The sequence below is a fragment of the Natator depressus genome, chromosome 18, assembly GCF_965152275.1.
Source record: "Natator depressus isolate rNatDep1 chromosome 18, rNatDep2.hap1, whole genome shotgun sequence".
NCBI classification, from domain to species: Eukaryota; Metazoa; Chordata; order Testudines; family Cheloniidae; genus Natator; species Natator depressus.
Genome location: NC_134251.1, coordinates 4,330,823 through 4,357,704, shown reverse-complemented (window position 1 = coordinate 4,357,704; position 26,882 = coordinate 4,330,823). Strand labels below are relative to the sequence as shown.

The following is a 26,882-nucleotide window of genomic DNA, read 5'->3' as shown; positions in this document are numbered from 1 at the left end:
AGGCAAAGATGGCTAATTATCTGAAAACGGTTGGTTGGCAGAAACACTCTCAATGTCAGGGAATATAACAGGGTTCCAGTGACCTCGATTTTTTGAGTGGGAGCCAAGGTTGACTTTCCAGTGTTTAGAACGAGACCCAGACTGTTAAACAAATGCAATGTTGTGCTGACACGAGCAAGAACTTCTCTGAATCTTCTCCTCAGTAACCAGTATTCCAGATAAGGGAAGATGTGAATTCCCTTCTTCCTGAGATACAACGACCACACATTTGGGAAAAACCCAGGGGGCAGAGGAGAGGCCGAATGGAAGCACTGTGTACTCAAGGTGGTGTTCTGTCACAATGAATTGAAGGAACTTTCTGTGGCTCAGCAAAATTGCCACATGAAAGTGGACATCTTGAAGGTCCAGAGCATCAAACCAATCATTCTGAGACAACATAGGGAAAATAGTTGATAGAGTGACCATTCAGAACCTCATGTACCTGATATATTTGTTGAGGCTGCGAAGGTCAAGGATGTGTCTTACCCCTTCTTTGGATTTGGGTATCAGGAAGTACTGGGAGTAAAAGCCATGACCCTGGTGTTCCAGTGGAATCTCCTCCACCGCTCCAAAAGCCAGCAAAAGACAGACATGCTTGAAGAGTGGTATTTCATGAGAGGGATCCCTGAAGAGGGGTGGGGAGTGAGAGTGGGGAGATGCTGTGGAGTGCAGTCAACAGGGAGTAGCTCCTCTGTTTTTTCAGAGAGGCACCTGCTCCAGAACGTGAGGCGGCAGCGCTCTTGGAACCCAAGGGTGATCTAAACAATCTGCAGATCGTACTGTTACACTGCATCCCATATTCCTCATAGTGGTATAATTATGTTATGATCATGACAATTATGATGCACCTTGTACAAAGTGTATCAAGTGAGGTGTCTATGGAAAAGTTATGATTTGCTGACTATGATTATCCTATGTGTGCATGTATCATTTTTGTATCTGAAATTATGAATATTGACTATGTATCTGTATTTCAAATGTGCTTCCTCTGGGTAACACCCACAACTAGCCTTTCAGGTACAACAAGAAGCTAGAGACAGTGCTAATGGCCCATCACCAAAACAATGGACTATGGAAAAGGCTTGTCCTCATCTGCGAATGCTTCAGCCAGCCTATGATTAATGGCTGCTATGAGTCAGCAAAGCATGCAACCAGACCACATGATACTGAACTCCATTTTGGTACCTGTACTTTTCCACAAACTGGGCTGGGAACTTGGCTTAGGACAAAGGGGTTCCCGCCCTATGGAGAGACTATAAAAGATAGGGAGTGACATCTTTTCAGGGCATAGGCGCCAACTTCCTCTCTGCCCAGTGGGTGCTCGACACCCCCCCCATACCTGGCCCCACCCCTGCCCTGCTTCTTCCCACCCCTGCACCGCCCTCACCCCACCCCCATTCCACCCTTTCCCTAAAGTCCCTGCCCCACCCCGCCTTTTCCCACCCCAGCCATGCCCCCCTTCCCACCCCTTTCCCCCAAATCCCCACCCCTGCCCTGCCTCTTCTCCTCCTCCTCCCCTGAGTGCGCCACGTCTCTGCTCCTTCCCCTCCCTCCCGGAAAGTCCTAAGCTCTGCCAAACAGCTGTTAAGTGGCAGGGGGGTGGGAAGCGCTGCGAGGGAGAGAGTGGGGATGTGGCATGCTCGCGGGGGGCAGGGGAAAGGAGGTGAGGAAGAGGGAGCTTGGCTGCCGGTGGGTTTGGAGCACCCGCTAATTTTTCCCCATAGGTGCTCCAGCCCTGGAGCACCCACGGAGTCGGCGTTTATGTTTTGGGGCCTCATTCCCCACACAAGAGAACACCTGGAAATGCCTGAGGAACAAAGACTGAACTGGGGGAAGTGCTGGTCTTGGGTTAAAGGGATTTCTAGCCTGTATATGGAAACTTGGTGGACTGCTTGTATCATCAGTGAGGGTGAGATATTGCTGATTCAAATCCTATTAGTATATTAGGCTTAGTTTGCATTTTTGTTTAATTTCCTAGGTAACCAGCTTTGATCTGTTTGTTATCACTTATAATCACTTAAAATCTGTCTTTCTGTAGTTAGTAAACTTGTTTTATCTTAACCAGTGTGGTTTTGAGTGAAGTATCTGGGAAAATCTCAGCTCAGTTAACAAGGGCTGGTATGCATTGACCTCTCCACATCAAGGGACAAGTGAACTGGGTAATAAATTCATACCGATTGGGTTTTTGACCAGGGCAGGACAGTACAGTTCTGGGGTCCTAGGCTGGGAAGTGGGGGGTATTTCGGCTGTAGCCTCTCTATTGTTGGTTCATGCAGTGGCTGGCTAGAGCCTACATGTAACTGCAGCTGGGTGTAGTCCTGCCTGTGTGAATGCTGGTGGAAGTGTCGGACCAGGAGCAGTCTACAGCTTGTCACAGCAGCGCAGTGTGAGAGGGAACCCAGGCTGGTGAATCAGAGGTCTCAGTGATATCACAGTTCCAGGTTGCACCCCGGGGGGGACTCATCACACGTACAATGCTCTTTGATATGGGCCTTGCTGAGACTGAGCAAGCACCGTGTGTGGGGCCTGCTCTCCCACATGACAGAGCTATGTTTAAACCCCAGTGAGGGCACCACCGAGGGAAACAAACTACAGCAACAAACGCTTCTCTAACTAGACCAGGGGTGGGCAAACTATGGCCCGCGGGCCACATCCGGCCAGTCAAACCATTTAATCTGGACTCAGCTCCCGCCGGGGAGTGGGGAGGGGGGTTTGCCCTGTTCCGGTGCTCCAGCCAGGGAGCGGGGTCGGGGGCTTGCCCTGCTCCACACGGCTCCCAGTAAGCAGCTGGCATGACCCAGCCTCCAGCTCCTACACAGTACACAGAGGGGTGGCCAGGCGGCTCTGCGCGCCGCCCCGTCTGTAGGCGCCGCCCCCACAGCGCCCATTGGCCAGGAATTGTGGCCAATGGGAGCTGCAGGGGCGGTACCTGCAGACGGGGCGGCGTGCAGAGCTGCCTGGCCATGCCTTGGAGCCGGAGGGGGACATACTTCCGGGAGCTGCTTACAGTAAGCGCCACCCAGAGCCTGCACTCAAGCCCCCACCGCGCCTCAATCCCCTGCCACAGCCCTGATCCCCCTCTTGCCTTCCGAACCCCTCGATCCCAGCCCAGAGCCCTTCTTGTACCCCAAGCCCCTCAGCCTCAGCCCCACCCCAGAACCTGCACCCCCAGCCAGAGCCCTTCCCCATCAGCCTGCCCCATCCCTGATCCCACTCCTGCCCTCTGAACTCCTTGGTCCCAGCCTGAAGCCCCCTCCTGCACCCCAAACCCCTCATCCCCAGTCCCACCCGAGCCCTCATCTGCCCCCACACTCCAACCTGGAGCCCCCTCCCACACCCTGCACTCATTTCTGACCCCACCCCAGAGCCCGCACCCCCAGCCAAAGCCCTCACCCCCTCCCACATCCCTACTCCCAATTTCATGAGCATCCTGCAAAGGAAAGACGATTATATTTAGATATGATAAGTATCAATGCTATTTTCTTCACTGTTCTTGTTCGAAGGAAGAATTGTTCCTGGACCATGTCATTGCTGCTAGCAATAAGCAGCAGCATTTTTACCCTCCCTAGGGAGAGGGGGTTGGCCCTAAGCCTCATCAAACCAGTTTCATGCTGTGTTAACAGAGTGGTGCTTTAACTCTTGGGGTGCTAGGTCAAATTCCCAAGAGGCCCAAGAGCCCAGCAGCGAGAGAAGGTTTGGAAATGTCCAAGGAGAGCTTCAGCAAAAGTTAGCAGAGGCCTTTCCACTGCAATGACCTCCCAAGACCTTGAGCACCATCTCCTTGCCATTCTTGGATTCAGGGTTAATTTAAGTGTCTTCGATTTGCTTGGATTCAGGGTTAATTTAAGGGTCTTCGATTTGCTTCTGACTTAAAATCCCCAGGGACAGACAGCCTGAGCATGTGCCTGCCTGAGGGAGATTCAGAGGTAGGAGCACATCACTACACTGTGCAGCATTTCAGCGACATCATCATCCGTCACCCACAAACTCATGCTGCAGAATGTCTGCTTCTCTGGGCCTTTGCTCCCAGCAAGGAAAATGGCACCTTGACCATTTGCTCACATCCTTCAAGTTGAAATAGGGGCATCAAGCAAGGTGATTGGCAAGGAAAGCTTGGACTATTTAACAACAGTCTCAGGCTAGTGGTTGCAAGGAACCAGCACAGGATGCTGTTGGAAAGCCAGGATCTGTTCATCTTCTGCTCTTGTGTGTCTCTGGGCAGTATGATTACATGGGTATAGCTCACCGTGGGGGCTCGGCCCATGAGGATCACTGTTCAGTATGTAAATGGTGCAGTGGCAGAGTTCAACCTTCTGGCATGAGGAAAAGGAAGATAAATGCTACTACTTCCCTCTGAGCTGCAGGAACCCCGCATCCATCTACTCGCACTTCGTAATGGGTTCAGCAAACCATTAATTATCAGATTATATTTTAGGAAACTGCAGATAAGAATGCTTTGTGAAATTTATTCTTAAAGGGGCCATTACACAGCAATGAAGGTTTTGCATTGTGCTGGCACAGACAGCGAGCTTTATGCAAGGTATCTGAAAGCGTTTCACAAAGCCATGTATTGTGTGCTGCAGGGGAATGGCCGTGTACAATTCTGGCAACCATTATGTGCTCAAAGAGAAATATTTGCATGAGCGCCAATTCATCGGTAATAGTATTAAACGCCTGAGAAATGATGGGCCACAGCACTCAGATTAGCTGCTTCTCTCTTCAAACACTGCAGCTTCAGCTGCACTAGAGGAGGCAGGGAGATCTTGCGGCTTTGTCATCTTACAAAGAGGCTACAAGCTGTAGCTGTCCAGCTGTGGGTCTGACCCTACTACTTAGCGTAGGGCATGAACTGATAGCCTTGGCAGTGATTTGGCCAGGATTAGGCTCTGCCTACACAAGGCATTGCTAACCCTTGCTGGAGACAGGTTAACGGAGCCAGCTGCAGATATTAGGGGCTATCGGAGGCTAGTGTTTTTTGACTTTGGGTTAGAGCTTCCTGTATACCATTTTAAAAGTTGTGCAGTGCTGAGGGGGATGCAAGATGTGGGATGGATGGACAGCCAGCTTTCCCAGGAGGACTCGGCCTGAGAAAGGCAAGGGCCACTCGCTGAAATCCTACAAGGCTCCAAGTAGTCCCCAAGTTAGCAAGATTGGTGCTTAACGGTCCTGACTAAAGGAGAGAATGAGGCTGGGCCACTCCCACCTGCTTAGCAGCCACTTTCTGAATAACAGACAGCTAATTAGATATGTTACATCTGCTGAGAGAGGTGACCCAACATCCTGTAACTATGCACAATGGTTTGTCTCACGTGCTTGATCCTGAGACCCTACAGCTGCCAGCCCCAGACACCTTATTTTCATTCCCATGACTAAGCTTTGGATTTCCCTTTGTCAGGTTAAGACAGACACTTAGGGCAATGCCCCTGAAACTTCAGCTTGAGCAGAGATCCAAAGGGATGGCCCAGCTGCAGCCAAATTTTCTATGGGTATGTCTGGGCGATAGAGCTCAAGCCCAGTCATGTACATGGCTGTTCTTAGTGCTGTAGAGTGAACCCTGTGACCTTGAGTCTGTAGACCCAGGCTCTAAGACTTGCTGCCAGGGGTTTAAAATGCAGTGTAGACACATCAGAGGGCCTCAAGAGCAGTGTAGCATGTGAGAGGGGGCAAGAGAAAAAATGAAGCAGTGTACCAGAAGCTGCCTTATCCACACAGATCTATGCTCTCGCAAATATCGTGTGTGTCCATGTACAGCCTTTATACTCTCTGATTTCTCCATAAGCATCTATCACCAGCACCCCAACATAGCTGAGAGCAGCTCTTAGTCTGGTTCTTGATTATTGAACGGGCAGCCCCTAACTCTTTCTATGACTGACTGAAATTCCCTCCATCTCCCTCTTCTGCTCCCCACACATGCTTGTGCAGAGCCTTTGCTTAGCTGTGCTCCATCTCTCTCTTTTCCTATTACTCAAACCTGGGCTGGAAGGGACTTGTGGCCCGCTCCCTCAGAACCAAAAGCTGCTGCCCACCGCCCCTGCTAGGGAAGGACGCCATCCTGGATCCATGACTTCCAAGCAGGGTGAGTTCTGCCAATCTCTCACATTCTCACACGTGCTGGGCCTGCAGTGTGTGTCACTTCTTTTGCCAGTCTCACATATCCCAGTTTTTTGCTGCAAAAAACCAGAATTTCACTGCCAGAGCAGCACACCTCGGTACGTACAGCCGATAAGCCAGCTTGGTGGTTTCCCCTCCAAGTGCTCTCAGCCATGCCTCACTTAGCCTCTTCACAAATCAGAGTTACTTTGTCATCAAACAAGTCGTCCATAGTCACTGCCACCAGCTCCGAGCCAGCTTGGTTAGTTTGGGGATCTGGCAATGTCACAAAGAGTTGGGAGTCAGCAAGCTGGGCTTCGTCCAAGGTGATCATCTGCTCAGCTGCTTCTCCTTGCTCCGATGTCTGAATCACCTGAATGAGAGAGTCAAGGAGACACTTAGAGCAAGCTTTCCTCTAAATTGCTCCAACGTCTGCATCATTCATTCTCGGCCCAAGCTCTAATGATAACATTTACTTTCACGCCAGAGGACTGCAATTACAATAGGCATGAGCCTAATGGGAAACTCCAAGCTGCACGCACCAGTGATGCAAAGAGAAGTCAGGCAAGCAATTTAAATATTTCTCTTCACAAAGCTGCTATAATTTAGCACCATATGCAGTCTTGGATCATAAAGATTCTATGATAACACACGAGTGGAACACCATCCCAGGGAATCTCACACACCGGGCTCCCACATCCAAAGAGTTATTCTCTACTGATAGCGTCAGTATTAAAGGGACAGTACGGGGTTCCAGGCCTAATTTGGCCTTCTACAAAATAGTTATAATCTAATGGGGAATGTCATCTGGATTCCAATAGACTCTTCCTTTGGCTAATCAGTCTGCTCCACACATCTCGCCAACACCTCCGCCTGAGTTCCCCGAGAGCATGGGTGAGAATGGGAGTCTGGGTCTATGGAATGGAAAGCGTGGAGGTAAAGGGCTGTTCGTGATGGGGAACCAATTCAGTTTGAACAAAGCCTCAGCACTTCCTGCTTACCCAAACCCTGACTGATGTTAAAGTATTAACATACTGACAGGGCTCCCTCCTTCCTCCCCACCAAACCAGTCACACCCCTGTGTTTTCCATACCAGAGCCCAGGGAGCTCCAAGCAGCCTAAGGACCTATCAGACATGGGGCTCACTGGAGTCACGCTTTTTTGTGGGGGAGCTGTGGAGCAGGAGTGGAAGTAGGGGAGCTGGGGATGCCCACCAATGCAGAGAATAATGGGGCTGGGAGGAGGCAGGGGAGGAAGGAGAGGGATGGACCTCTCAACCCTTAGTAGGGGAAGCTAAAGTGGATGGGAATCTGGGAGGCAGTGACCAGGAGATGGTCGAGTTCAGGATCCTGACACAGGAAAGAAAGGAGAGCAGCAGAATACGGACCCTGGACTTCAGAAAAGCAGACTTTGACTTCCTCAGGGAACTGATGGGCAGGATCCCCTGGGAGAATAACAGGAGGGGGAAAGGAGTCCAGGAGAGCTGGCTGTATTTTAAAGAAGCCATATTGAGGTTACAGGGACAAACCATCCCGATGTGTAGAAAGAATAGTAAATACGGCAGGCGACCAGCTTGGCTTAACAGTGAAATCCTTGCTGATCTTGAACACAAAAAAGAAGCTTACAAGAAGTGGAAGATTGGACAAATGACCAGGGAAGAGTATAAAAATATTGCTCGGGGATGCAGGAGTGAAATTAGGAAGGCCAAATCACAACTGAAGTTGCAGCTAGTAAGAGATGTTAAGAGTAACAAGAAGGGTTTCTTCAGGTATGTTAGCAACAAGAAGAAAATCAAGGAAAGTGTGGGCCCCTTACTGAATGACAGAGGCAACCTAGTGACTGAGGATGTGGAAAAAGCTAATGTATTCAATGCTTTTTTTGCCTCTGTCTTCACGAACAAGGTCAGCTCCCAGACTGCTGCGCTGAGCAACACAGCATGGGGAGTAGGTGACCAGCCCTCTGTGGAGAAAGAAGTGGTTTCGGACTATTTAGAAAAGCTGGACGAGCACAAGTCCATGGGGCCAGATGCGCTGCATCCGAGGGTGCTGAGGGAGTTGGCGGATGTGATTGCAGAGCCATTGGCCATTATCTTTGAAAACTAATGGTGATCGGAGGAAGTCCCGGACGACTGGAAAAAGGCTAATGTAGTGCCCATCTTTAAAAAAGGGAAGGAGGAGGATCCTGGGAACTACAGGCCAGTCAGCCTCACCTCAGTCCCTGGAAAAATCATGGAGCAGGTCCTCAAGGAATCAATTCTGAAGCACTTAGAGGAGAGGAAAGTGATCAGGAACAGTCCGCATGGATTCACCAAGGGCAAGTCATGCCTGACTAATCTAATTGCCTTCTATGACGAGATAACTGGCTCTGTGGATGAGAGGAAAGCGGTGGACGTGTTGTTCCTTTTGATACGGTCTCCCACAGTATTCTTGCCAGCAAGTTAAAGAAGTATGGGCTGGATGAATGGACTATAAGGTGGATAGAAAGCTGGCTAGATTATCGGGCTCAAGGGGTAGTGATCAATGGCTCCATGTATAGTTAGCAGCTGGTATCAAGTGGAGTGCCCCAAGGGTCGGTCCTGGGGCTGGTTTTGTTCAATATCTTCATAAACGATCTGGAGGATGGTGTGGATTGCACTCTCAGCAAGTTTGCAGATGACACTAAACTGGGAGGAGAGGTAGATACGCTGGAGGGTAGGGATAGGATACAGAGGGACCTAGACAAATTAGAGGATTGGGCCAAAAGAAATCTGATGAGGTTCAACAAGGACAAGTGCACAGTCCTGCACTTAGGATGGAAGAATCCCATGCACCGCTACAGACTAGGGACCGAATGGCTCGGCAGCAGTTCTGCAGAAAAGGACCTAGGGGATACAGTGGATGAGAAGCTGGATATGAGTCAACAGTGCGCCTTTGTTGCCAAGAAGGCCAATGGCATTTTGGGATGTATATGTAGGGGCACTGGCAGCAGATTGAGGGACGTGATCGTTCCCCTGTATTTGACATTCGTGAGGCCTCATCTGGAGTACTGTGTCCAGTTTTGGGCCCCACACTACAAGAAGGATGTGGAAAAACTGGAAAGAGTCCAACGGAGGGCAACAAAAATGATTAGGGGACTGGAACACGTGACTTCTGAGGAGAGGCTGAGGGAACTGGGATTGTTTAGTCTGCGGAAGAGAAGAATGAGGGGGGATTTGATAGCTGCTTTCAACTACCTGAAAGGGGGTTCCAATGAGGATGGATCTAGACTGTTCTCAGTGGTAGCAGATGACAGAACAAGGAGTAATGGTCTCAAGTTGCAGTGGGGGAGGTTTAGGTTGGATATTAGGAAAAACTTTTTCACTAGGAGGATGGTGAAACACTGGAATGCGTTACCTAGGGACGTGGTGGAATCTCCTTCCTTGGATATTTTTAAGGTCAGGCTTGACAAAGCCCTGGCTGGGATGATTTAGTTGGGGATTGGTCCTGCTTTGAGCAGGGGGTTGGACTAGATGACCTCCTGAGGTCCCTTCCAACCCCGATATTCTATGATTCTATCAACAGAGGCATTTCAACTTTGGGAGCTTATTCCAGCCTCCCCTACATGAGGTTTGCCTGGCACTCATGGTGACTGCCAGCGACTGGAGGAATCAGTTACCTGCACAAGCTGGGCAGTGGTGGCCTGGCATTCCGTGAACGTCACCTTTGGGTGCTCAGCGCTGTAATGACTCTGCAGCTGCTCCCGAGTAGCGAAAAGCTCCCCACACAGCCCACAAGTGAAGGTGCTCTCTATCTGCTTAAAGTGCTCTGTGGTGACATGGTGCTGCAGGGCCCCCGGGAAGCGGAAGGAGGCCACGCAGTACAAGCAGCGAAATGGCTGGGTCCCTGTGTAAGAGACATGGAGAAAGCATCACTCTGAGTGGAACATACTGGAGGAGCAGAGAGCCAGGGCTGGGGCAGGCATGGGAGGAAGGAGTGCGATGCTGGAGACAATGGGGAGCAGTGTGTGAGAGGCTCTGCAATGAGCCGCACAGTGGTGTGTGCAGGGGTGGGACACCGAATGTGATGGTGAGGGATCCTGCCCGGACCCTGTGATGCATTATGGTGTGGATTGTTGTGGGGGTTTGGTTTTATCTTGCCCATCTGCCTCTCACCCATAGCTCTCTCCACCCCCCTTCTGCATCACAGCCTCCATCCCTCTCTTCCCTGCATTGATTCAATTGCCTCTTCCTGTTACCCTCACCCCCTACAGCTCCCACCAGCTCCCGCCTACTTCTCTTCCCATCTCCTTCCACCAGTTCAAATCCAGATCCTATATCCACACTCCCCTTCTCACCTTGGGAGATATCTGCCCCAAACTTGGCCCTCCCTCCATCCCCCAACCTCTCTACCTGCCAACCCCATCCCTGCCACCGCCACCACCTCCACCCCTCATACCCATCTCTCTCCTTCCCCCTTCTCTTGCTGTCTCTGGAACACCCACTCCATCTCCACCAAGATCTCAGCCATCCACGACCTCTTCTTACCTCGCTCTCTCCAGCTCCTGGCTCTCACACTGACCTGGATCCCTTCAAGCTGATACTGCCTCTACAGCTGCCCTCTTTCTCTCATACTCCTTGCCCTGTATCAGACTGTGGTGGGGCTGTTGGGCTTCTTCTCTCCCATTACTACTACTGCCAGCCTCTCCCTCCTCACTCCTCCTCATTTGAGCAGTCCTGCATCCGACCCTTCTCTCCTCTCCCCTGCCATGCTGCTGTCATCTACGATCCACCAGCCTTCCTCTCCAATCTCAACTCATACATTCATAGAACATAGGGCCAGAAGGGACCACTGTGATCAGGCAGTCTGATCTCCTGCACAACACAGGCCATAGGAACTGCCCTGAATTAATTCCTGTTTGAACTAGAGCAGATCACTTAGAAAAAACTTCCGATTTTGATTTAAAAAGACCATTGCAAGATCTGCCTTCACAACGCTCAGCCCCAGCTCACCCCCAACATCTGCTTCCTCCACTCCTGCTCCAGCCTGTCTTGGGTCAAATTCCTGCAACCAAAGTGACTTCCTCCACTACATATTTGTTCTCTCCTCCGTCAGTTCCGCCATCTTCCTAGCTAAACACATTCCTTCTCCAACCTAACTGAACACCATGTCCTCTATCCCAGCTGCGTTTTCTGTCACCTTTGACTCATTCCTCCCGCCTCGTCCTGCCTCCACTTCTCTTTCTACACGGGAACTTGCTGATTTCTTCCATGAGAAAATTGACAAAATATGACAGTGACCTTCCCCCTCCCCTCAGCTTGCCTTCCCTTCCCGCCTCCCCACCTACAACATTCTCCTCCTCTGCTCACAGACACAGAAGTTTCTCATCTGCTCTCCTCCTCCAACCCCTCCACTTGCCCCAGTGACTCCATCCCATTTCCTGATCTCCCTCACACCCTCCCTTATTCTTTTCCTTAAACTCTCACTCTCCTCTCTCGTTCCCCTCACAAGACAAACATGCTTTAGTTTCTCCCATCTTAAAAACACACCCTTGACCGCACCTACCTCACAAACTAGTGCCCCATCTCCCTCTTTGCTCTCTACGATCACTGTATGGAACTGGAAAAGTGGAACTCCATTCCAGAACCTCTCCACAGTAGCTTCCTCCCCTTCAGCTCTACTGAAACTGCTCTCATCAAAGTCTCCAGTGTCCCCCTTTTAGCCAAATCTCAGAACCAGTCCTCTATCCTCATCCTCCCTGACCTGCCAGTCACCTTTGACACCACTGACCATGCTACTCTTCTTGAAATCATGTTCTCCCTTGGCTTCCCTGACTGTCCTCTCCTGGTTCTCCTTGTACTTCTCTAATTCCTCCTTCAGCATGTCCTAGGAGGATCCTCCTCATACCCCACCCCAGCTGTCTGTGGTGCTATCACAAGGCTCTGTCTTTATCCCCTTCTCCTCTCCCTTTACACCTCATCTGTGGATAATCTCATCTGCAAACACAAATTCAACTACCATCTCTATGCTGAGGGCTCACAGATCTACTTCACTACTCCAGACCTGTCTCCTTCTGTCCTAACTAAAATCTCGGCCTGCCTCTCTTACATCTCCTTATGGATGTCTAGCCATTAACTGAGGCTCAACATGGCAAAAACAGAGCTCTTAATCTCCCCAGCCCTCCAAACCTTTCCCCTACCTCCTTTCTTGATCACTGTGGACAACTACCCAACCAAGCTTGTCACACAGGCCCATAACTTGGGCATCATCTGTGACTTGGAATGCTCTCTAGGGCCTCACATCCAAGCTATGTCTAAATCTTGCAGATTCTTCTTCCATCACATCCTTAAGATACGGCCTTTCCTATCCATCCACACAGCTACATCTCTCCTCCGGGCTCTCATCTCATGTCTTGATTACTGCAACATGCTTCTCTCTTGGGCCTTGACAAAGGCAACCTTGCCTCACTCATATCCATTCAGAATGCTGCTGCAAGGATCATTCTCTGAGCTCGCTGCACGGACCATGACATCCCCCCTGCCTTTGCGTCCCTCCACGGGCTCCCTCTTCTCTACCGTACCATACATAAGCTATTTGTATTCACTTTCGAGACCCTTCACAGCCTATCCCCACTCTACCTATCATCTCTCATTCACTATTGAGATGTTGATTCCCACCTCTGATTGGCTCGTGATGCTAGCCTCCATCACCCACTTGTTAAATTTTCAAACAAGAACCTTTGTGCTTTCTCCTACACTGCCCCTCATGTCTGGGAGGCGCTCCCCATAAACACCAACAAAGCCACTTCATTAGCCTTCTTCACATCCCTCCTTCAAACTCTCCTTTGCCATGATGCCTACAAAACACTTGACAACAGTTAGGCTGCTGGTGAGCTGAGTCTGCTGGTGCTGACCAGTAGTGTCTGACTGTTTCCTTGTACTCCCCCTTCTGTTCAGTAGCCATCTGTTGTCTTATATTCAGATTGCAAGCGCTCTGGGGCAAGGGCTATTTGTTCTGGGTTTGTACAGTACCTAGCACAATGGGGGCCTGGTCCATGACACAGGTTCCCTAGGTGCTATGGGAATACAAATAACAATAAAAAAAGACCTGAGTGCCTGCACTTGACATGGACCTGCAGCAGAGCCAGCGTGGGGAAAAGCTCATTACACTTCTCACACTCATGGAACTTCACATCTGAAAAGAAGAGCATGGGGAGAGGTGTGGGCTCAAAGTTCCTTCCAGATCAGACAGTCACTCTGGACCAGGGCTCCCGACCTAGACACATGCCATTTCTCAAGGGGCCATGGCAGCAAGAGCCCATCTCACTACAGTAACAAGAAGCATCTTAGGAGAGATGACTTAGCAAAGGGAAGTTGTTACAGAACTAGTTAATCACACAGAGGGTATGTCTACACTGCAATTAAACATCCACGGCTTGCCTGTGTCAGCTGACTTGGGCCCGGGCTGTGGAGCTGTTTAACTGTGGTGTAGATGTCCAGACCTGATCTGGAGCCCAGGCTCTGGGACCCTCCCTGCTCATGAGGTCCTAGAGCCCTAGCTCCAGCCCAAGCCCAAATCATAGAATCATAGAATATCAGGGTTGGAAGGGACCCCAGAAGGTCATCTAGTCCAACCCCCTGCTTGAAGCAGGACCAATTCCCAGTTAAATCATCCCAGCCAGGGCTTTGTCAAGCCTGACCTTAAAAACCTCTAAGGAAGGAGATTCTACCACCTCCCTAGGTAACGCATTCCAGTGTTTCACCACCCTCTTAGTGAAAAAGTTTTTCCTAATATCCAATCTAAACCTCCCCCATTGCAACTTGAGACCATTACTCCTTGTCCTGTCATCTTCTACCACTGAGAATAGTCTAGAACCATCCTCTTTGGAACCACCTCTCAGGTAGTTGAAAGCAGCTATCAAATCCCCCCTCATTCTTCTCTTCTGCAGACTAAACAATCCCAGCTCCCTCAGCCTCTCTTCATAAGTCATGTGCTCTAGACCCCTAATCATTTTTGTTGCCCTTCGCTGGACTCTCTCCAATTTATCCACATCCTTCTTGTAGTGTGGGGCCCAAAACTGGACACAGTACTCCAGATGAGGTCTCACCAGTGTCGAATAGAGGGGAACGATCACGTCCCTCGATCTGCTCGCTATGCCCCTACTTATACATCCCAAAATGCCATTGGCCTTCTTGGCAACAAGGGCACACTGTTGACTACACTGCAATTAAACAGTCCTGTAACCCGAGCCCTGCAAGCCTGAATTAGCTAACACGGGCCAGCTGCGGGTGTTTAATTATAGTGTAGATATTCCTAGAGAGGGGACTCACTGGAGGAGACTGGTTTGATGGGATATAGTGAATTTTAGTGCTGTCTCAGGAGACTGCTGTGCACAATCCTGCCAGGCTAGGGCTATTCATGCAGCTCACTTCGAACTCCACAGCACTGGCTCCCCAGAGCACACAGTGCTGGATTCTTACCTGCATGTTCTGCCTTGACGTGCTTCTTGTGAGCAGTAGTGCTGGAGAAGGTTTTATCACAGGAGCTGCACTGCAGTGAGGAGAACTTGGAAGAGCGGTGATTCTGAGCTGCAAAGACATCAGGGTGATGGGTCCGGTTGTGATACCATAACCCTGACAATTGCTGTAAAGACATAAAGCAAACCATGTTACAATGGCAAAGCTGTTCCACAGGGTAATGTGACAGCAACAGGCTGTGGTCATAAGGCCACATGGATACAGCAGCTGTGCGCCGTGGGAAGAGACACAGCAAACTGTACTGCTCATCTGATCTGATCCCAACCCACCCTGTGCCACTCAACACAGTTGATACTTCGCTTGTGTTACTGTAACTCATTTACATCAGCAGTATAGCATCCTGAGTGGGGCTTAGAAAGCATGTGAGCTCTACTAACAAAATTCATCCCACAGCCTCTGAAAAGCCCAGCACTATTCATTCTCTCCCATCTTCCTCACTACAGGCCCATTTGGCGCTAAATTTTCATATCTGCTGCTTCACTAGGGAGCCATTTGCAAAATGGGGAATTCTATTCTAACGGCTCTTAGCAGCCAAGAAGGCTAGAAACTTTATATTGAAGCCAAAGCTCAGATTCTGGGGAGTCCAGGGCAGGAATTTATCTAAATCTTTGCAACTGGCACATTTTCAGAGCCTACAGATTTCTATTGTCCTTGTTTGTATGCCTCCCTTCTTTCTACTGGTCACAAGACTAACCCTGCTCTGAACAACGAGTCGTCTTGTTCCTTTTGCAATGGAGGCATTGCCCTGTGTGAGTGTCTAATTGCACGCTGTCGGTGAGTGGTTTCTCTGAAAAGCAACATGCAATGGGGTATGCTGGAGGGATGGGATAACACGTGCATTAGGGTACTTGGGATGTTGGGGTAACATGTGCACTGAGCCCAGCCCACCTGATAGGCTTTGTCACAAATCTCACAGCTGAATGGCTTCCCTCCAACATGGGTCACCATGTGGCGCTCCAGGAGGGATGGAGCACTGAAGACTTTCCCACAGGTAGTGCAGGGATGGTACTCCCTGGAGTGGGCCTCATGAATGTGCTTGCGATGCTCCTGCAGGGTGGGGAAGCTCATCCGACATTTCTTACAATCATACGGATCCTCAATATCTGCTCCCACAAAGAGGTGGTGAAAAGCAGGGATGGGGAGGAGAGAGGAAGACAGACAGATCAAGAAGAAAAGAAATGAGAAGAGGCAGAAGAAAGAGGGGAGCAAGAGAGGAAAAGAAATGCTAGTTATTTCCAGGCAATAGCAAACATTTGAGTTTTAGGATCTTTGCAGGTAAGTACTATTCCCCTCTTTCTTCCCCCGTCACTTACAGTGATGAAGATTCCCAGTTGGTTCTTTGGAGCCCCACTTTCCCTTGGCCTGTGTTGTTAGACAGTGCTGTTGTTTCCTTGAGAAGATCCCACCCCTACCTCCACCATGTAAAGCTTAACAGCCTTTTCCTTTCCAGGAGGGAAAGTACCACCATGGAAGCACCAGTGAAAGACCAGACTGCAGTCCTTCATAGCGCCCATGAAGCTCCAGGACACCAGGACTGCCCCTCGCATTGCCTGGCAGAGCAAGGACTGCTGTGGTCTGGAACATCAAGCACTTGAACATGGCTTTGCCCCTTCATCTCTGCCTCTCAGTCACATTCTGATGGCCATTTGTTTAAGGAGCTCCAACAGCTCTGTTCTGCCTTATGGGAAGGACTCTATTTGAGGCATGGCAGGGCTCAGATACTCACTGTGGAAGGTGCGCAGATGGATGGAGAGCCCATTAGCCTGCCTGAATCCTTTCCCACACTCCCTGCAGACATATGGCTTATCTCCGGTGTGAGTCCTCACATGACGAGACAGCTCAATGGACTGGGCGAATACCGCATCACAGTACTGGCAGGCATACATCTTCCCTGCAGTGAGAGCAGAGATCAGAGGCTGGAACTTCTCCAGCTGGCTCTGACAAGGGGGACAGGATTTCTGGACATCATAAGCTCACTTCTCAGGAAAGGAGGCCGGAGGTTACGGAACACAAAAGCTCTCATGTGAGCAAGGTGTCGGTTCCAACACAAACTTCCAGACAAAAGCAGTCCTTCCCAAAGACGCTGGCATCAGAACCACAAAACCTTGTGTGCAAAAGGTGAGCTCTCTCTGACTATAAACACAGATAATAACATACATGCAGCTACAATGCAGACCGTTTAACTACTAGCTGTTCTATAGACACAGATTTATTACCGTAAAACATCTATGCTGTGCCACAAGTTTGCAATGTGCTTTACAAACACAGCAACACGTTCTCTGCTCAGAGGAGCTTACAGGCTTCCACGAGAAAAGGAAACACACCCAAGGCAGCAGTCTGTCAGGGATGGCCTCGAAAATACTTAGTCCTGCCATGAATGCAGGGGACTGGATTAGATGACTGCTCGAGGTCCCTTCCAGTCCTATGATTCTATGATTCTGTGAGGGAGGATGTAGGAAGCATTGATGAGTAGAGTGAGGTGGAATATTTCTACTGAAACATTTTCCGATCTAAAGTGCAATTTCCTTGAAATTTAAATGTTTTGGAAAAACAGTTTGATTTTTATATTTTTCAGTGACAAAAATTAAAATGAAGCAAAATTTTTTCATTTAATTTAATTTTTCAAAACCTTCCAAAAATGGGTTTTGATTTTGGGGGTTCCCCTCACCTTCTCCCCATTTCCTACTTTTTGTACCTTTTTTCCAGAAGGGAAAAAGAGGAAGGAAGCTTTTTGTTTGTTTGTTTGTTTTAAGAAGAGAGACAGAGAAAAAAGGAATAATTTTTTTTTTTTTTTTTTTTTAAAAAGCAGGAACTTTTTCAGTTTTCGAAAACCAAAATGGAAATGTGTTGTGTTTGGATTTGTTATCAAAATGTACCATGGGAAAATCTATTGCAGAGAAGAGGGGAAGGCAGGCTGCTTTCATAGATGAGGCCAGAAGAGACAACTATACTAGTCTGACCTCCTGCAAAGCATGGGCCATAGAACTTCCATGAATTCAATCGTGTTTGAAACAGTGAGATTGGAGGCAGAGAGGGCATCAGGCAGGCAAGGACAGCAGGGTTGTTCCAGGCAGAGATGGCAGTGCTTAGAAGGTATAAAGCTCAGAACAGGAGGAAGAGACAAAGGGGGAAGAGAGGGGCAGAGGCCTGGGACGAGAATGGGGGGTGGGGGCAATGGGGGAGGAGAAAGAGACAGGGACTAGGTGGGGACAACAGTATGTGCTGCCTTCCAGGCAAGGTCTTGGAGCTTGTATGGGAGACTGTAGAAGTCAGAATGCCAACCCAGGGATTCCAGAAGTGGGTACTGAGGTCAGAGGAGTTTCACAGCTGTGGCTGGGACAGACTAGAGAAGCAGGAAAGCCAGCAATAATCAAGGCAAGAGATGACCCACGTGGGGATTGGGGTTTCAGCAGTGGGGATGGAGAGGAAAGGGCAGGTTTACCAGACAGGGAGAAGCATTGATTCATCGAAGGACTCAATGTAGGGCTGAGGGGAGGAGTCAATAGACACTGGAGCTGTGGGCCCAGAAGACAGGAAGGGCAGTGGACACAGAGAACAAAGGCAGAGAGAGGGAACACAGGAAGGTCTGTTTCAGAGACAGAGTGAGATGGCAGCTGGGCAGTGACAGGGTGATGTTAGAGGCAGCTGGAGCTGGGGAATGATCTGCATCAACTGCTAATGTGAGTAGCTGAAACCATTGTCAGCAGATAAGGTTAGAGAAAGGCAGGCAGTCAGGGAGACAGGCACCAGCCAAGGACAAAAGCAGAGGAGCCATTACAAGGGAGGCTGAGGGAACAACCCACCAGCAAGGCAGGAGCAGTAGAGGTAGCCAGGCGTGGATGGATGAAGCCATGACCCCTCACATATGTAAATACTAATATCCCATTCTGCAACCAGGGCACCTATAGTGCGGCCCTGTGCTTTAACTGCCAGGCCATGCTCCTCCTCTAAGCATACACAAAGGCACACAGGCCCTGGGGCACAACAGGGACACAATGACTCCAGCAGGCTCACCCTCAGAGTGCTTCTTCTTCGTGTGATAGGCCAGGGCGGAGGCCTGTGTGAAGGTCATGAGGCAGTGCTTGCACATGAAGGGGCGGTCTCCGGTGTGCAGTCGCAGATGGTTCTTCAGGGTGGAGTTGGCCGCAAACTTGGCACCACACTCTTCACAGGAGAAGGGCTTCTCGTCAAAGTGCTCCGTCAGCTTATGGTACTGCATTCCTGGGGGTAGGAGACCAAGGGCAGCAGTTAATGCCCGGCACAAAGGTATTTTGTACAAAAGCAATACCCCATCCCAGCCCTGACACCAGGTGACTGCCTAACTTCACATCCAAGGAGCTGATTTTCTTAGCAGCCAGCAGCCCCAAACTGCTTCCCTAGCTGCCACTTGCTGATAAGAGGAAAGAATGACATGGCAGTGAACTCCTTCTGCCCATAGAGCGGTGTTACCCCATCCACCACGCTGAGAGCAGGGAGGCTTGGGGTAAGGGGAAAAAGAATCCAGAGCACTGAGAAGCTTTGGCCCTTTTCTTACCACCAGCTGAAGAACTGAACAGGCCATCTTGCAGTGCAATTATTTCTGGAGGCCTTTTAAATTGCCAGCAGCCCCACTTTTCCAACATAAGCTTCATGCAATGGTGGAAAAAACAATCACGCAAGAAGCTGGGGCAATCAGCAGGGCAGGTGAAATGAATTGAACTGCATTCCCCTCTCCACGGTGCAGTTCAGGGCTTCTCAATCTCCCCTAGAGTCCCCAGTGCATAAGTGAGGGAAGGGGCTCTGATTTCAGGCTATCTAATGTGTTGTCAACATGGCCATTACCCTGGTATCTAAGCACCTCTTCCCCTGCTGCTTGTGGAATCTCTCCCAGGTCTAACCCTACCTGAGGCATGAGCAAATTCTCTTCCACAGATGTCACATGTCACTGGGAGCCGCTTCTTCTTCTTTTTCGCTGTCCCTGCAGCTCCAGGCCCTCCATGGGCTTCCAGCTGATGCTTTTCCAGCTCCTTCTTGGAGGTCTTGATCTCACTGCACTCTTTACACTGCACTTGCTTCCCCTTGGCCACACGACACCGCTTTATGTGCACCTTCAGACGGCAGTAGAAATGGAAGCTCTTATCACAGGCCTTGCAGACAAAGTTCTTCTTGGAGGGAGCTTTCTCTTGGGGCTCCTTCTGCTCCTTGGCGCTTGCACCTCCAGCCTTCTCCTCCTCCTTGTCCATAGCTTCAATCTGGGATTCACTGTTCACCTTCCATTTCCTGATTCCAGCCTTCTCCCCACTTCCCTCGGTCAGGAGCCCTGTGTGCACAACTCCCATTTCAGTGCTTACTGACAATTCCAGGTTCTGGCCTTCCTCACCCCATGCCTACTAAGAGGTGTGAATGGATGCCTGAATGTGTGCAGAACATGGTCACATCCGAATGGCAGCACTTCACATTCACTTTGTGAAGGTCGCAATGACAATATCAGGTGCAAGGAAGTGGAGCATCAGGCCTGAATTTCTCTGTCAAAAATGCCAATATCTACAGAGGGTTGGATAAAGCGACAGAGCACCTGGGCAGAATTTCAAAAGAACTCAACTCTCATTTCAGCACCAATGAGAATAACCAGAGCTGCAGGGAACTCAGCACTTCTGAAACTGCCTCCTACTCACATGAGTGAAATTACTGTGTGGGTAAAGATTTGCAGGTTTGAGGCCTTTGTTATGATGGCACTCTAGTGGCACCAGAGATAAGGCAGCATTGAATTTTCCATTTAAAGTGAATACAGATCCCGTAATTGAACAGGGTAAATCCCAGGAATCCCTCTCCATCATAGCCTGTTTCTAAGAGGACACATTAACGCTCTGGGTTAATGGTGCTTCATGCTCTTCTGGGAAGACCGCTACTGGATTTAAAATCACTCATTAGTGCCCCCTTTCCAGAGATTCTAACAATTTTTCAAGCCCCAGCAACAGCACAATCCCAAAAGGCACAAATTGGAAAATGTACACCAGACTCCAGCCTACAGGAACCCCCCTCCCCCCCCGTGGTAATCGGTGTGGGGGAGGCAATACAAATATAAACAGTTATTTGGCTTCTTCATTATAGGTAGAATTCTGCAAATCTGTGGCCATGGAAACTAGTGCAGAATTCACCCCTTGCCACAGCACGGTTCTCAGGAACTCCAGGCTGCATTTTTGAAAGTATGTTTCTAACTTTTGTGGTTATGGAGCAAACCTTGCAAATGTAAACTGAGTGTAACCAATGCAGCGTTGTCACCCTGAGTTTGTAGGCAGCCTGAAAAACAGCTGAGGGATGTTAAATACCCATGTATTTTAATGCATCATTAACTCTGAAACCTAAAGATGTCACTCTGTGGCATACTGAAAATGTAGAGAGTGTAAAATAAACTCTAAGACGAGCCTCCAGTTCACCCTCCTTTGCCAAGACAGCACCATCCATATCTCACCTCTTCCATTTCAGCCCCACTAAAGTTCCACTCTACTCCCCTCCCACAGACCAAATCTACTCCCCTGACACCAGCACAGGAAGCTTTTCCCACTCACAGCATTGAGGCTCCCTGTAGCCTTCAGCACCTTAAATAGGTTTTTGTGATTAGACAATACACACTCTTTTGGATATGCTACAGAGAACATTCTCTAAGATATGAGCAGCAAGGAACTTGGGACTTAAGATGTTCCCAGGCCCTGGCTGACTGATACGGCATCCTGGGTGAAAATCCTGACCCTACTGAAGTCAGTGGGAGTTTTGCCATTGACTTCATTGTGACCAGGATTTCACCCCCTGAATTGAACTTGCCATTGAGCTGCAATACTTCTTATAGTACATAAACTACCCGAAGAATGCACAGGATGTGTATATGAGGCAGGTGCGTAAGGAAGACTCGTAGAACCCACCTCCTGTAATCTAGGTCACTGCTTGTGAGACATCAGCAGTGGAATGTATATAGACAAGCACCCAATGAAGAAGAAATGATTACTCAAATTACAGGAACTGTAGTTCCTCAAGACTGGTTGTTCAAATATATTCCATAACCTGCCCTTCTTCCTGCTACTGCGAGGTCTGACTAAGCCTGGACTCTGCACAGGTGAAGGAACTGAGGGGCAGGTGGGGTCACCCTGCCCTTTATGCCCTTGGTTGGGAGCACCAGGACACTTAGTCCCCCAACAGCCACCTTTGGCCAACAGGTGCTGAATTCGATTGCACCAAACACTGGAATAGATGTGAACAACACATCTCAAAGAGCCACCATTGCTGTAAGCTAAGCAGGAAACCCCCCTGTTTTCTGAGGTGCTCTGAGCAACCCCACACCCAGATACCTCAACAATGATTACAGGATAGACCAACCAAAATGAGCATCAGATCTTGATGCTTCCACTATTTAGTAAAGCTGGTTGCTGCTGGACATATTTCTAGTGTCAGAACACTGCTCAAAGAAGCAACAGAAGCTGCATGTGCTCTAGCAGAGCGCACTGTCACTCTCACTGGTGGGTCTATGTGGGCTAAGAATAAGTAGAAATCCAGTTAGGAAGTCTCTGTGTTGAAATGGCCTGACCTTTCATCTGCATAAGCTATGAACAGACTGGGGAATACCCTCAATGCCTTAGTTTTATCAGTGTGAAAGGAGCACTCTGCGAACAGCTAGGGTGTGACACTTAGGTTTGCCTTTGTTTGAATGTGGTTTTGGGGAAAACACAGGTCATGTATAACCTGGTTTAGGTGGAAGTCAGAAACTATGTTCGGTATAAATTTTGGATGAGGTCTTGAGGACACCCTTGTCATTATTAAAAAACACATGTGGGGGCCCTGTCATTAGTACTTTTATCATCCTTACCTTCTGATGTTATTGCTACTAGAACATCTGTTCTGGTAGAAAGACGAAACAGGAAACATAGAGCTGGTGGCTCAGAAGGTGGGCCCATAGCCCTGCCAGCATAATAATTAGATCCCTAGCAGGGGAAAGTTTTCTGTCTGGAGGCTATACCCTCATACGGCCTTTTAGGAACACCTAGTCACCGTAGGGTCTGAAAAGGTGGAATACCCCTGAACTGTAGGGTGGAAAGGTGAGATGGTTGCTAGGTGGACTCTCAGAGAGCTTATCAATGACAGTAGGACTGCAGGATGCCTGGTATCAGAAGCAGAGATGGCAATAACTGGCATTATTGTGTCGAGATAGTGAATCTTTTACACTTGGCAGAGTAAGTCTCAGAGTCCTTTCTACTGTGGAGGAGAACATTTTGTATCTCAGTTGAACAGATTCTCTGTGCTGATGTATGCCAACCAGTATCCAGGCTATGACAGACAGGGAATGTGAATCTGGATGGAGGATCTGTCCATCTGTTTGAGATATCATATCTGTATTGGAGTTTGGATGGGTCTGAGAATCAGAACAGCCTCAGCCATGCTGGCACTACCATGATCATTCTGGCTGTATGCAGCCTGGTCACTTTGAATCAATGGAACTAGAGGGTAAGCATACGTACAATAGGGCCAAATTAAGAATACACTGGGAAAAACAGCCTGAATGTTCAAACAACCACTAAACTGCATAGTCCTTGTGCTATAGGGTTGTAATGTCACTACAGACTTGTGCTGGACAATACCGTTATCTTAGGTCAACCTATGAGATGGCTAATATATTTACAATATGAACACAGAAACCTACATGGATCCAGTATCATGTGAACAGCCAGGGCTGAGATAGCTCCACATGAAAGTAAACTAGTGAACATGCAATGCAGCTAACAAACAGCCTGAGTGTTTCCTGAGCAAAAGCCTAGCCCATGAAATCACATATAAAGGTAGTGGGTGAATCACTGAAGTTAGAGATGGTCAACACCTATTAAGCCAACCAATCCATGTCCCTGCTAATGTAGGAATGACCTTACAGTACATTTCCTAGTACTAGGGGACATGCATGAATCCACTAGAATCCCAAGCACACCTTTAGTGAATGCCCCATTCTAATAGTACAATACAGGGGTTGGGCAGGCAACAATTCCATGCTGTGATCCCACATTAAACCACACACAGCTCCAATTACCAGAGACTGGTGTAAGCGAACTGGAGTGGTACCTGCAGGTTTCTTACCCACATGCCCCAGCTCCTGCATCACTGGTTGTAGGCCTGGGAAAGACTCATGAACAGTGCATAACAGCTGACAGATCTTGACGGCAGGTACAGACTTCTCCTGTGCAGCGCTCAGAGCTGCTTTCAAGGAGGCCTCTGAACTCTCCTTCTGAGAAGAAATACTCAGTAGCTAAAGAAACACAAGAGAGAAGAAGTAGTCACATGGCAGACGATGTTTTTTTCATTCCTGTAATTGCTTTAGCTTGGTTTAGACCCCTGTATGAGAAACAGAAGAACATGCCTTTCGCCACAGAGCTCAGAACATAAGAACAGTCATACTGGTCCATCTAGCCCAGTAACTCATTTCTGACAGCGGCAAGCGCCAGATACTTCAGAGGGAATGAACAATCCAGGCCAATTTTGAGTGATCCATCCGGTCATCCAGTCCCAGCTTCGGGAAACTGGAAATTTGGGGATGCACAGAGCATGGGGTTGTATCCCTGACCATCTTGGCTAATAGCCATCAATGGACCTATCATGCATGAACTTCTGTAATTCTTTTTTGAACCCAGTTATACTTTTGGCCTTCACAACATCTCCAGGCAACAAGTTCTACAGCATGACAGTGAGTTGTGTGAAGAAGTACCTTCTCTTGTTTGTTTTAAACCTGCTGCCTATTCATTTCATTCAGTGACCCTAAGTTGTGTTATGTGAAGGGGTAAAGAATACTTGAAATAACAACCCTTTCTCCAGACCATTCGTGATTTTATAGACTTCTATCAGATCCCTCAGTCGTCTCTTTTCTGAAATGAGCAGTCCCAGTCTTTTTAATCTTTCCTCCTATGGAAGCTGTTCCGCACCCCTCATCGTTTTCATAGCCCTTCTCTGCTTTTCCAATTCTAATTTATCTTTTTTGAGGCGAGACAACAAGAACTGCACACAATATTCAAGATGTGTGTGTACCATGAATTTATACAGTGGCATTATTATGTTTTCTTTCTTATTATCTATCCCTTTCCTAATGGTTCCGAACAGTGTTCGCTTTTTTGACTGTCGCTGCATATTGAGCAGACGTTTTTAGAGAACTATCCACGATGACTCCAAGATTGCTTTCTTGAGTGGTAACAGCTAAGTTAGACCCCATCATTTCGTACGTATAGTTTGGATTATTTTTTTCCAATTACTTTGCACTTTCCAACACTGAATTTCATCTGCCATTTTGTCACCCAGTCAAGTGAGATCCCTTTGTAACTCTTTCCAGTCAGCTTTGGACTTAACTATCTTCAGTACTTTAGTATTGTCTGCAAATTTTGTTCAGCCCTTTTTCCACATCATTTATGAATATGCTGAATAGCATGTGTCAGTACAGATCCTTGTTGCCAAGAAGGCCAATGGCATTTTGGGATGTATAAGTAGGGGCATTGCCAGCAGATCGAGGGATGTGATCGTTCCCCTCTATTCGACATTGGTGAGGCCCCATCTGGAGTACTGTGTCCAGTTTTGGGCCCCACGCCACAAGAAGGATGTGAAGAAATTGGAAAGCATCCAGCGGAGGGCAACAAAAATGATTAGGGGACTGGAACACGTGACTTCTGAGGAGAGGCTGAGGGAACTGGGATTGTTTAGTCTGCGGAAGAGAAGAATGAGGGGGGATTTGATAGCTGCTTTCAACTATCTGAAAGGGGGTTCCAAAGAGGATGGAGCTAGACTGTTCTCAGTGGTAGTAGATGACAGAACAAGGAGTAATGGTCTCAAGTTGCAGTGGGGGAGGTTTAGGTTGGATATTAGGAAAAACTTTTTCACTATGAGGGTGGTGAAGCACTGGAATGCGTTACCTAGGGAGGTGGTGGAATCTCCTTCCTTGGAGGTTTTTAAGATCAGGCTTGACAAAGCCCTGGCTGGGATGATTTAGTTGGGGATTGATTAGTGGGACTAGATGACCTCCTGAGATCCCTTCCAACCCTGATATTCTATGATTCTATGATCCTTGGAATACCCTGCTATTTACCTCTCTTCATTGTGAAAACTGCCCATTTATTTCTACTCTTGGCTTCCTATTTTTTAACCAGTTACTGATCCAAACCTTCCCTCTTATCCCATGACGGCTTACTTTGCTTAAGAGCCTTTGGTGAGGGTCCTTGTCAAAGGCTTTCTGAAAATCAAAGTACACTACATCCACTGTATCAGCCTTATGTACATGCTTGTTGACTCCCTCAAATAATTCTAATAGATTGGTGAAGCATGATTTCCCTTTACAAAAGCCATGTTCCCTCTTTCCCACATATTGTGTTCATCGGCGCATCCAATAATTCTGTTCTTTACTATCGTTTTAATCAATTTGTCTGGTACAGAAGTCAGGCTCCCTGGCCTGTAATTGCCAGGATTGCCCCTGAAGCCTTTTTTAAAAATAGGTGTTACATTAGCTATCCTCCAGTCATCTGAAACAGAGGCTGATTTCAATGATAGGTTACATACCACAGTTAGTAGTTTTGCAATTTCATATTTGAGTTCCTTCAAAACTTTTGGGTGAATACCATCTGGTCCTGGTGACTTATTACTGTTAAATTTATTAATTTGTTCCAAAACCTCCTCTATTGCTGACTTTCCTTTGTCAGATATTGTGTTTTACTTAGTTTATAACTCTGCACCAGCTGAAAGGGCTTCTGGGGATTTGAAAAAAGAAAAGGTTACATGATTTCAATTTGCTGCTTTTGGACTGAGCCAAACTAGCACTGCTGCTCCAAGGAAGTGGGGACCATTTCAATCCCCAATAGCTCGCTTTCCTTGAGGGTAATGACATTGTTAGCTAACTGGTAACTCCAGCCTTTCATTGGGAGATAGCACTGATGTGCTGTGATTTATAGGACATTAAAGTCATCATTTCGATGGCCTTTGGGTGTTTCCCTCCCCTTCAATCCTGATCCCATGGTACTATACCCACTGTAGCTCTTCTTGGCCATAGAAGCATTAACTGTGTATGAGATAAGCAACAGCATGGGAAGAGTTGAGGATGTTACTAGGGAGTTTGCATCAGGTCAAGGCTTGAGAGAGCTTTCCATTTTAACAAATATTTACAGTCAGTCTAAATAACACCAAATCCTCAGAGAGGCTGCAACATCAATTAGAAGAGCAGAGCTGATCAGCTGAAGGCTGCTCTGTGAATAAATTTCACCCGCCAGCCAGCCACTGA

The 26,882-nt window shown here is 48.4% G+C and overlaps 1 protein-coding gene across 2 annotated transcripts in view; it reads right to left on the bottom strand.

Moving 5' to 3' along the window:
- Positions 1-3,529: 3,529 nt before the first annotated feature.
- ZBTB40 (zinc finger and BTB domain containing 40) overlaps positions 3,530-26,882 on the bottom strand; it is a 75,070-nt gene continuing 51,717 nt past the window's right edge. The window contains exons 10-18 of one of the 2 annotated variants that reach the window (XM_074975135.1): positions 23,714-23,882; positions 19,503-19,919; positions 18,635-18,841; positions 16,347-16,511; positions 15,509-15,723; positions 14,564-14,726; positions 13,191-13,277; positions 9,763-9,989; positions 3,530-6,502 (exon numbers count right to left, since the gene is read on the bottom strand). In XM_074975135.1, the coding sequence (XP_074831236.1) occupies positions 6,308-6,502; positions 9,763-9,989; positions 13,191-13,277; positions 14,564-14,726; positions 15,509-15,723; positions 16,347-16,511; positions 18,635-18,841; positions 19,503-19,919; positions 23,714-23,882 (1,845 nt within the window). In that variant the 3' untranslated portion in view covers positions 3,530-6,307. The remainder of the gene's footprint in view (positions 6,503-9,762; positions 9,990-13,190; positions 13,278-14,563; positions 14,727-15,508; positions 15,724-16,346; positions 16,512-18,634; positions 18,842-19,502; positions 19,920-23,713; positions 23,883-26,882) is intronic. The other variant, XM_074975136.1, reaches the window with a different exon arrangement.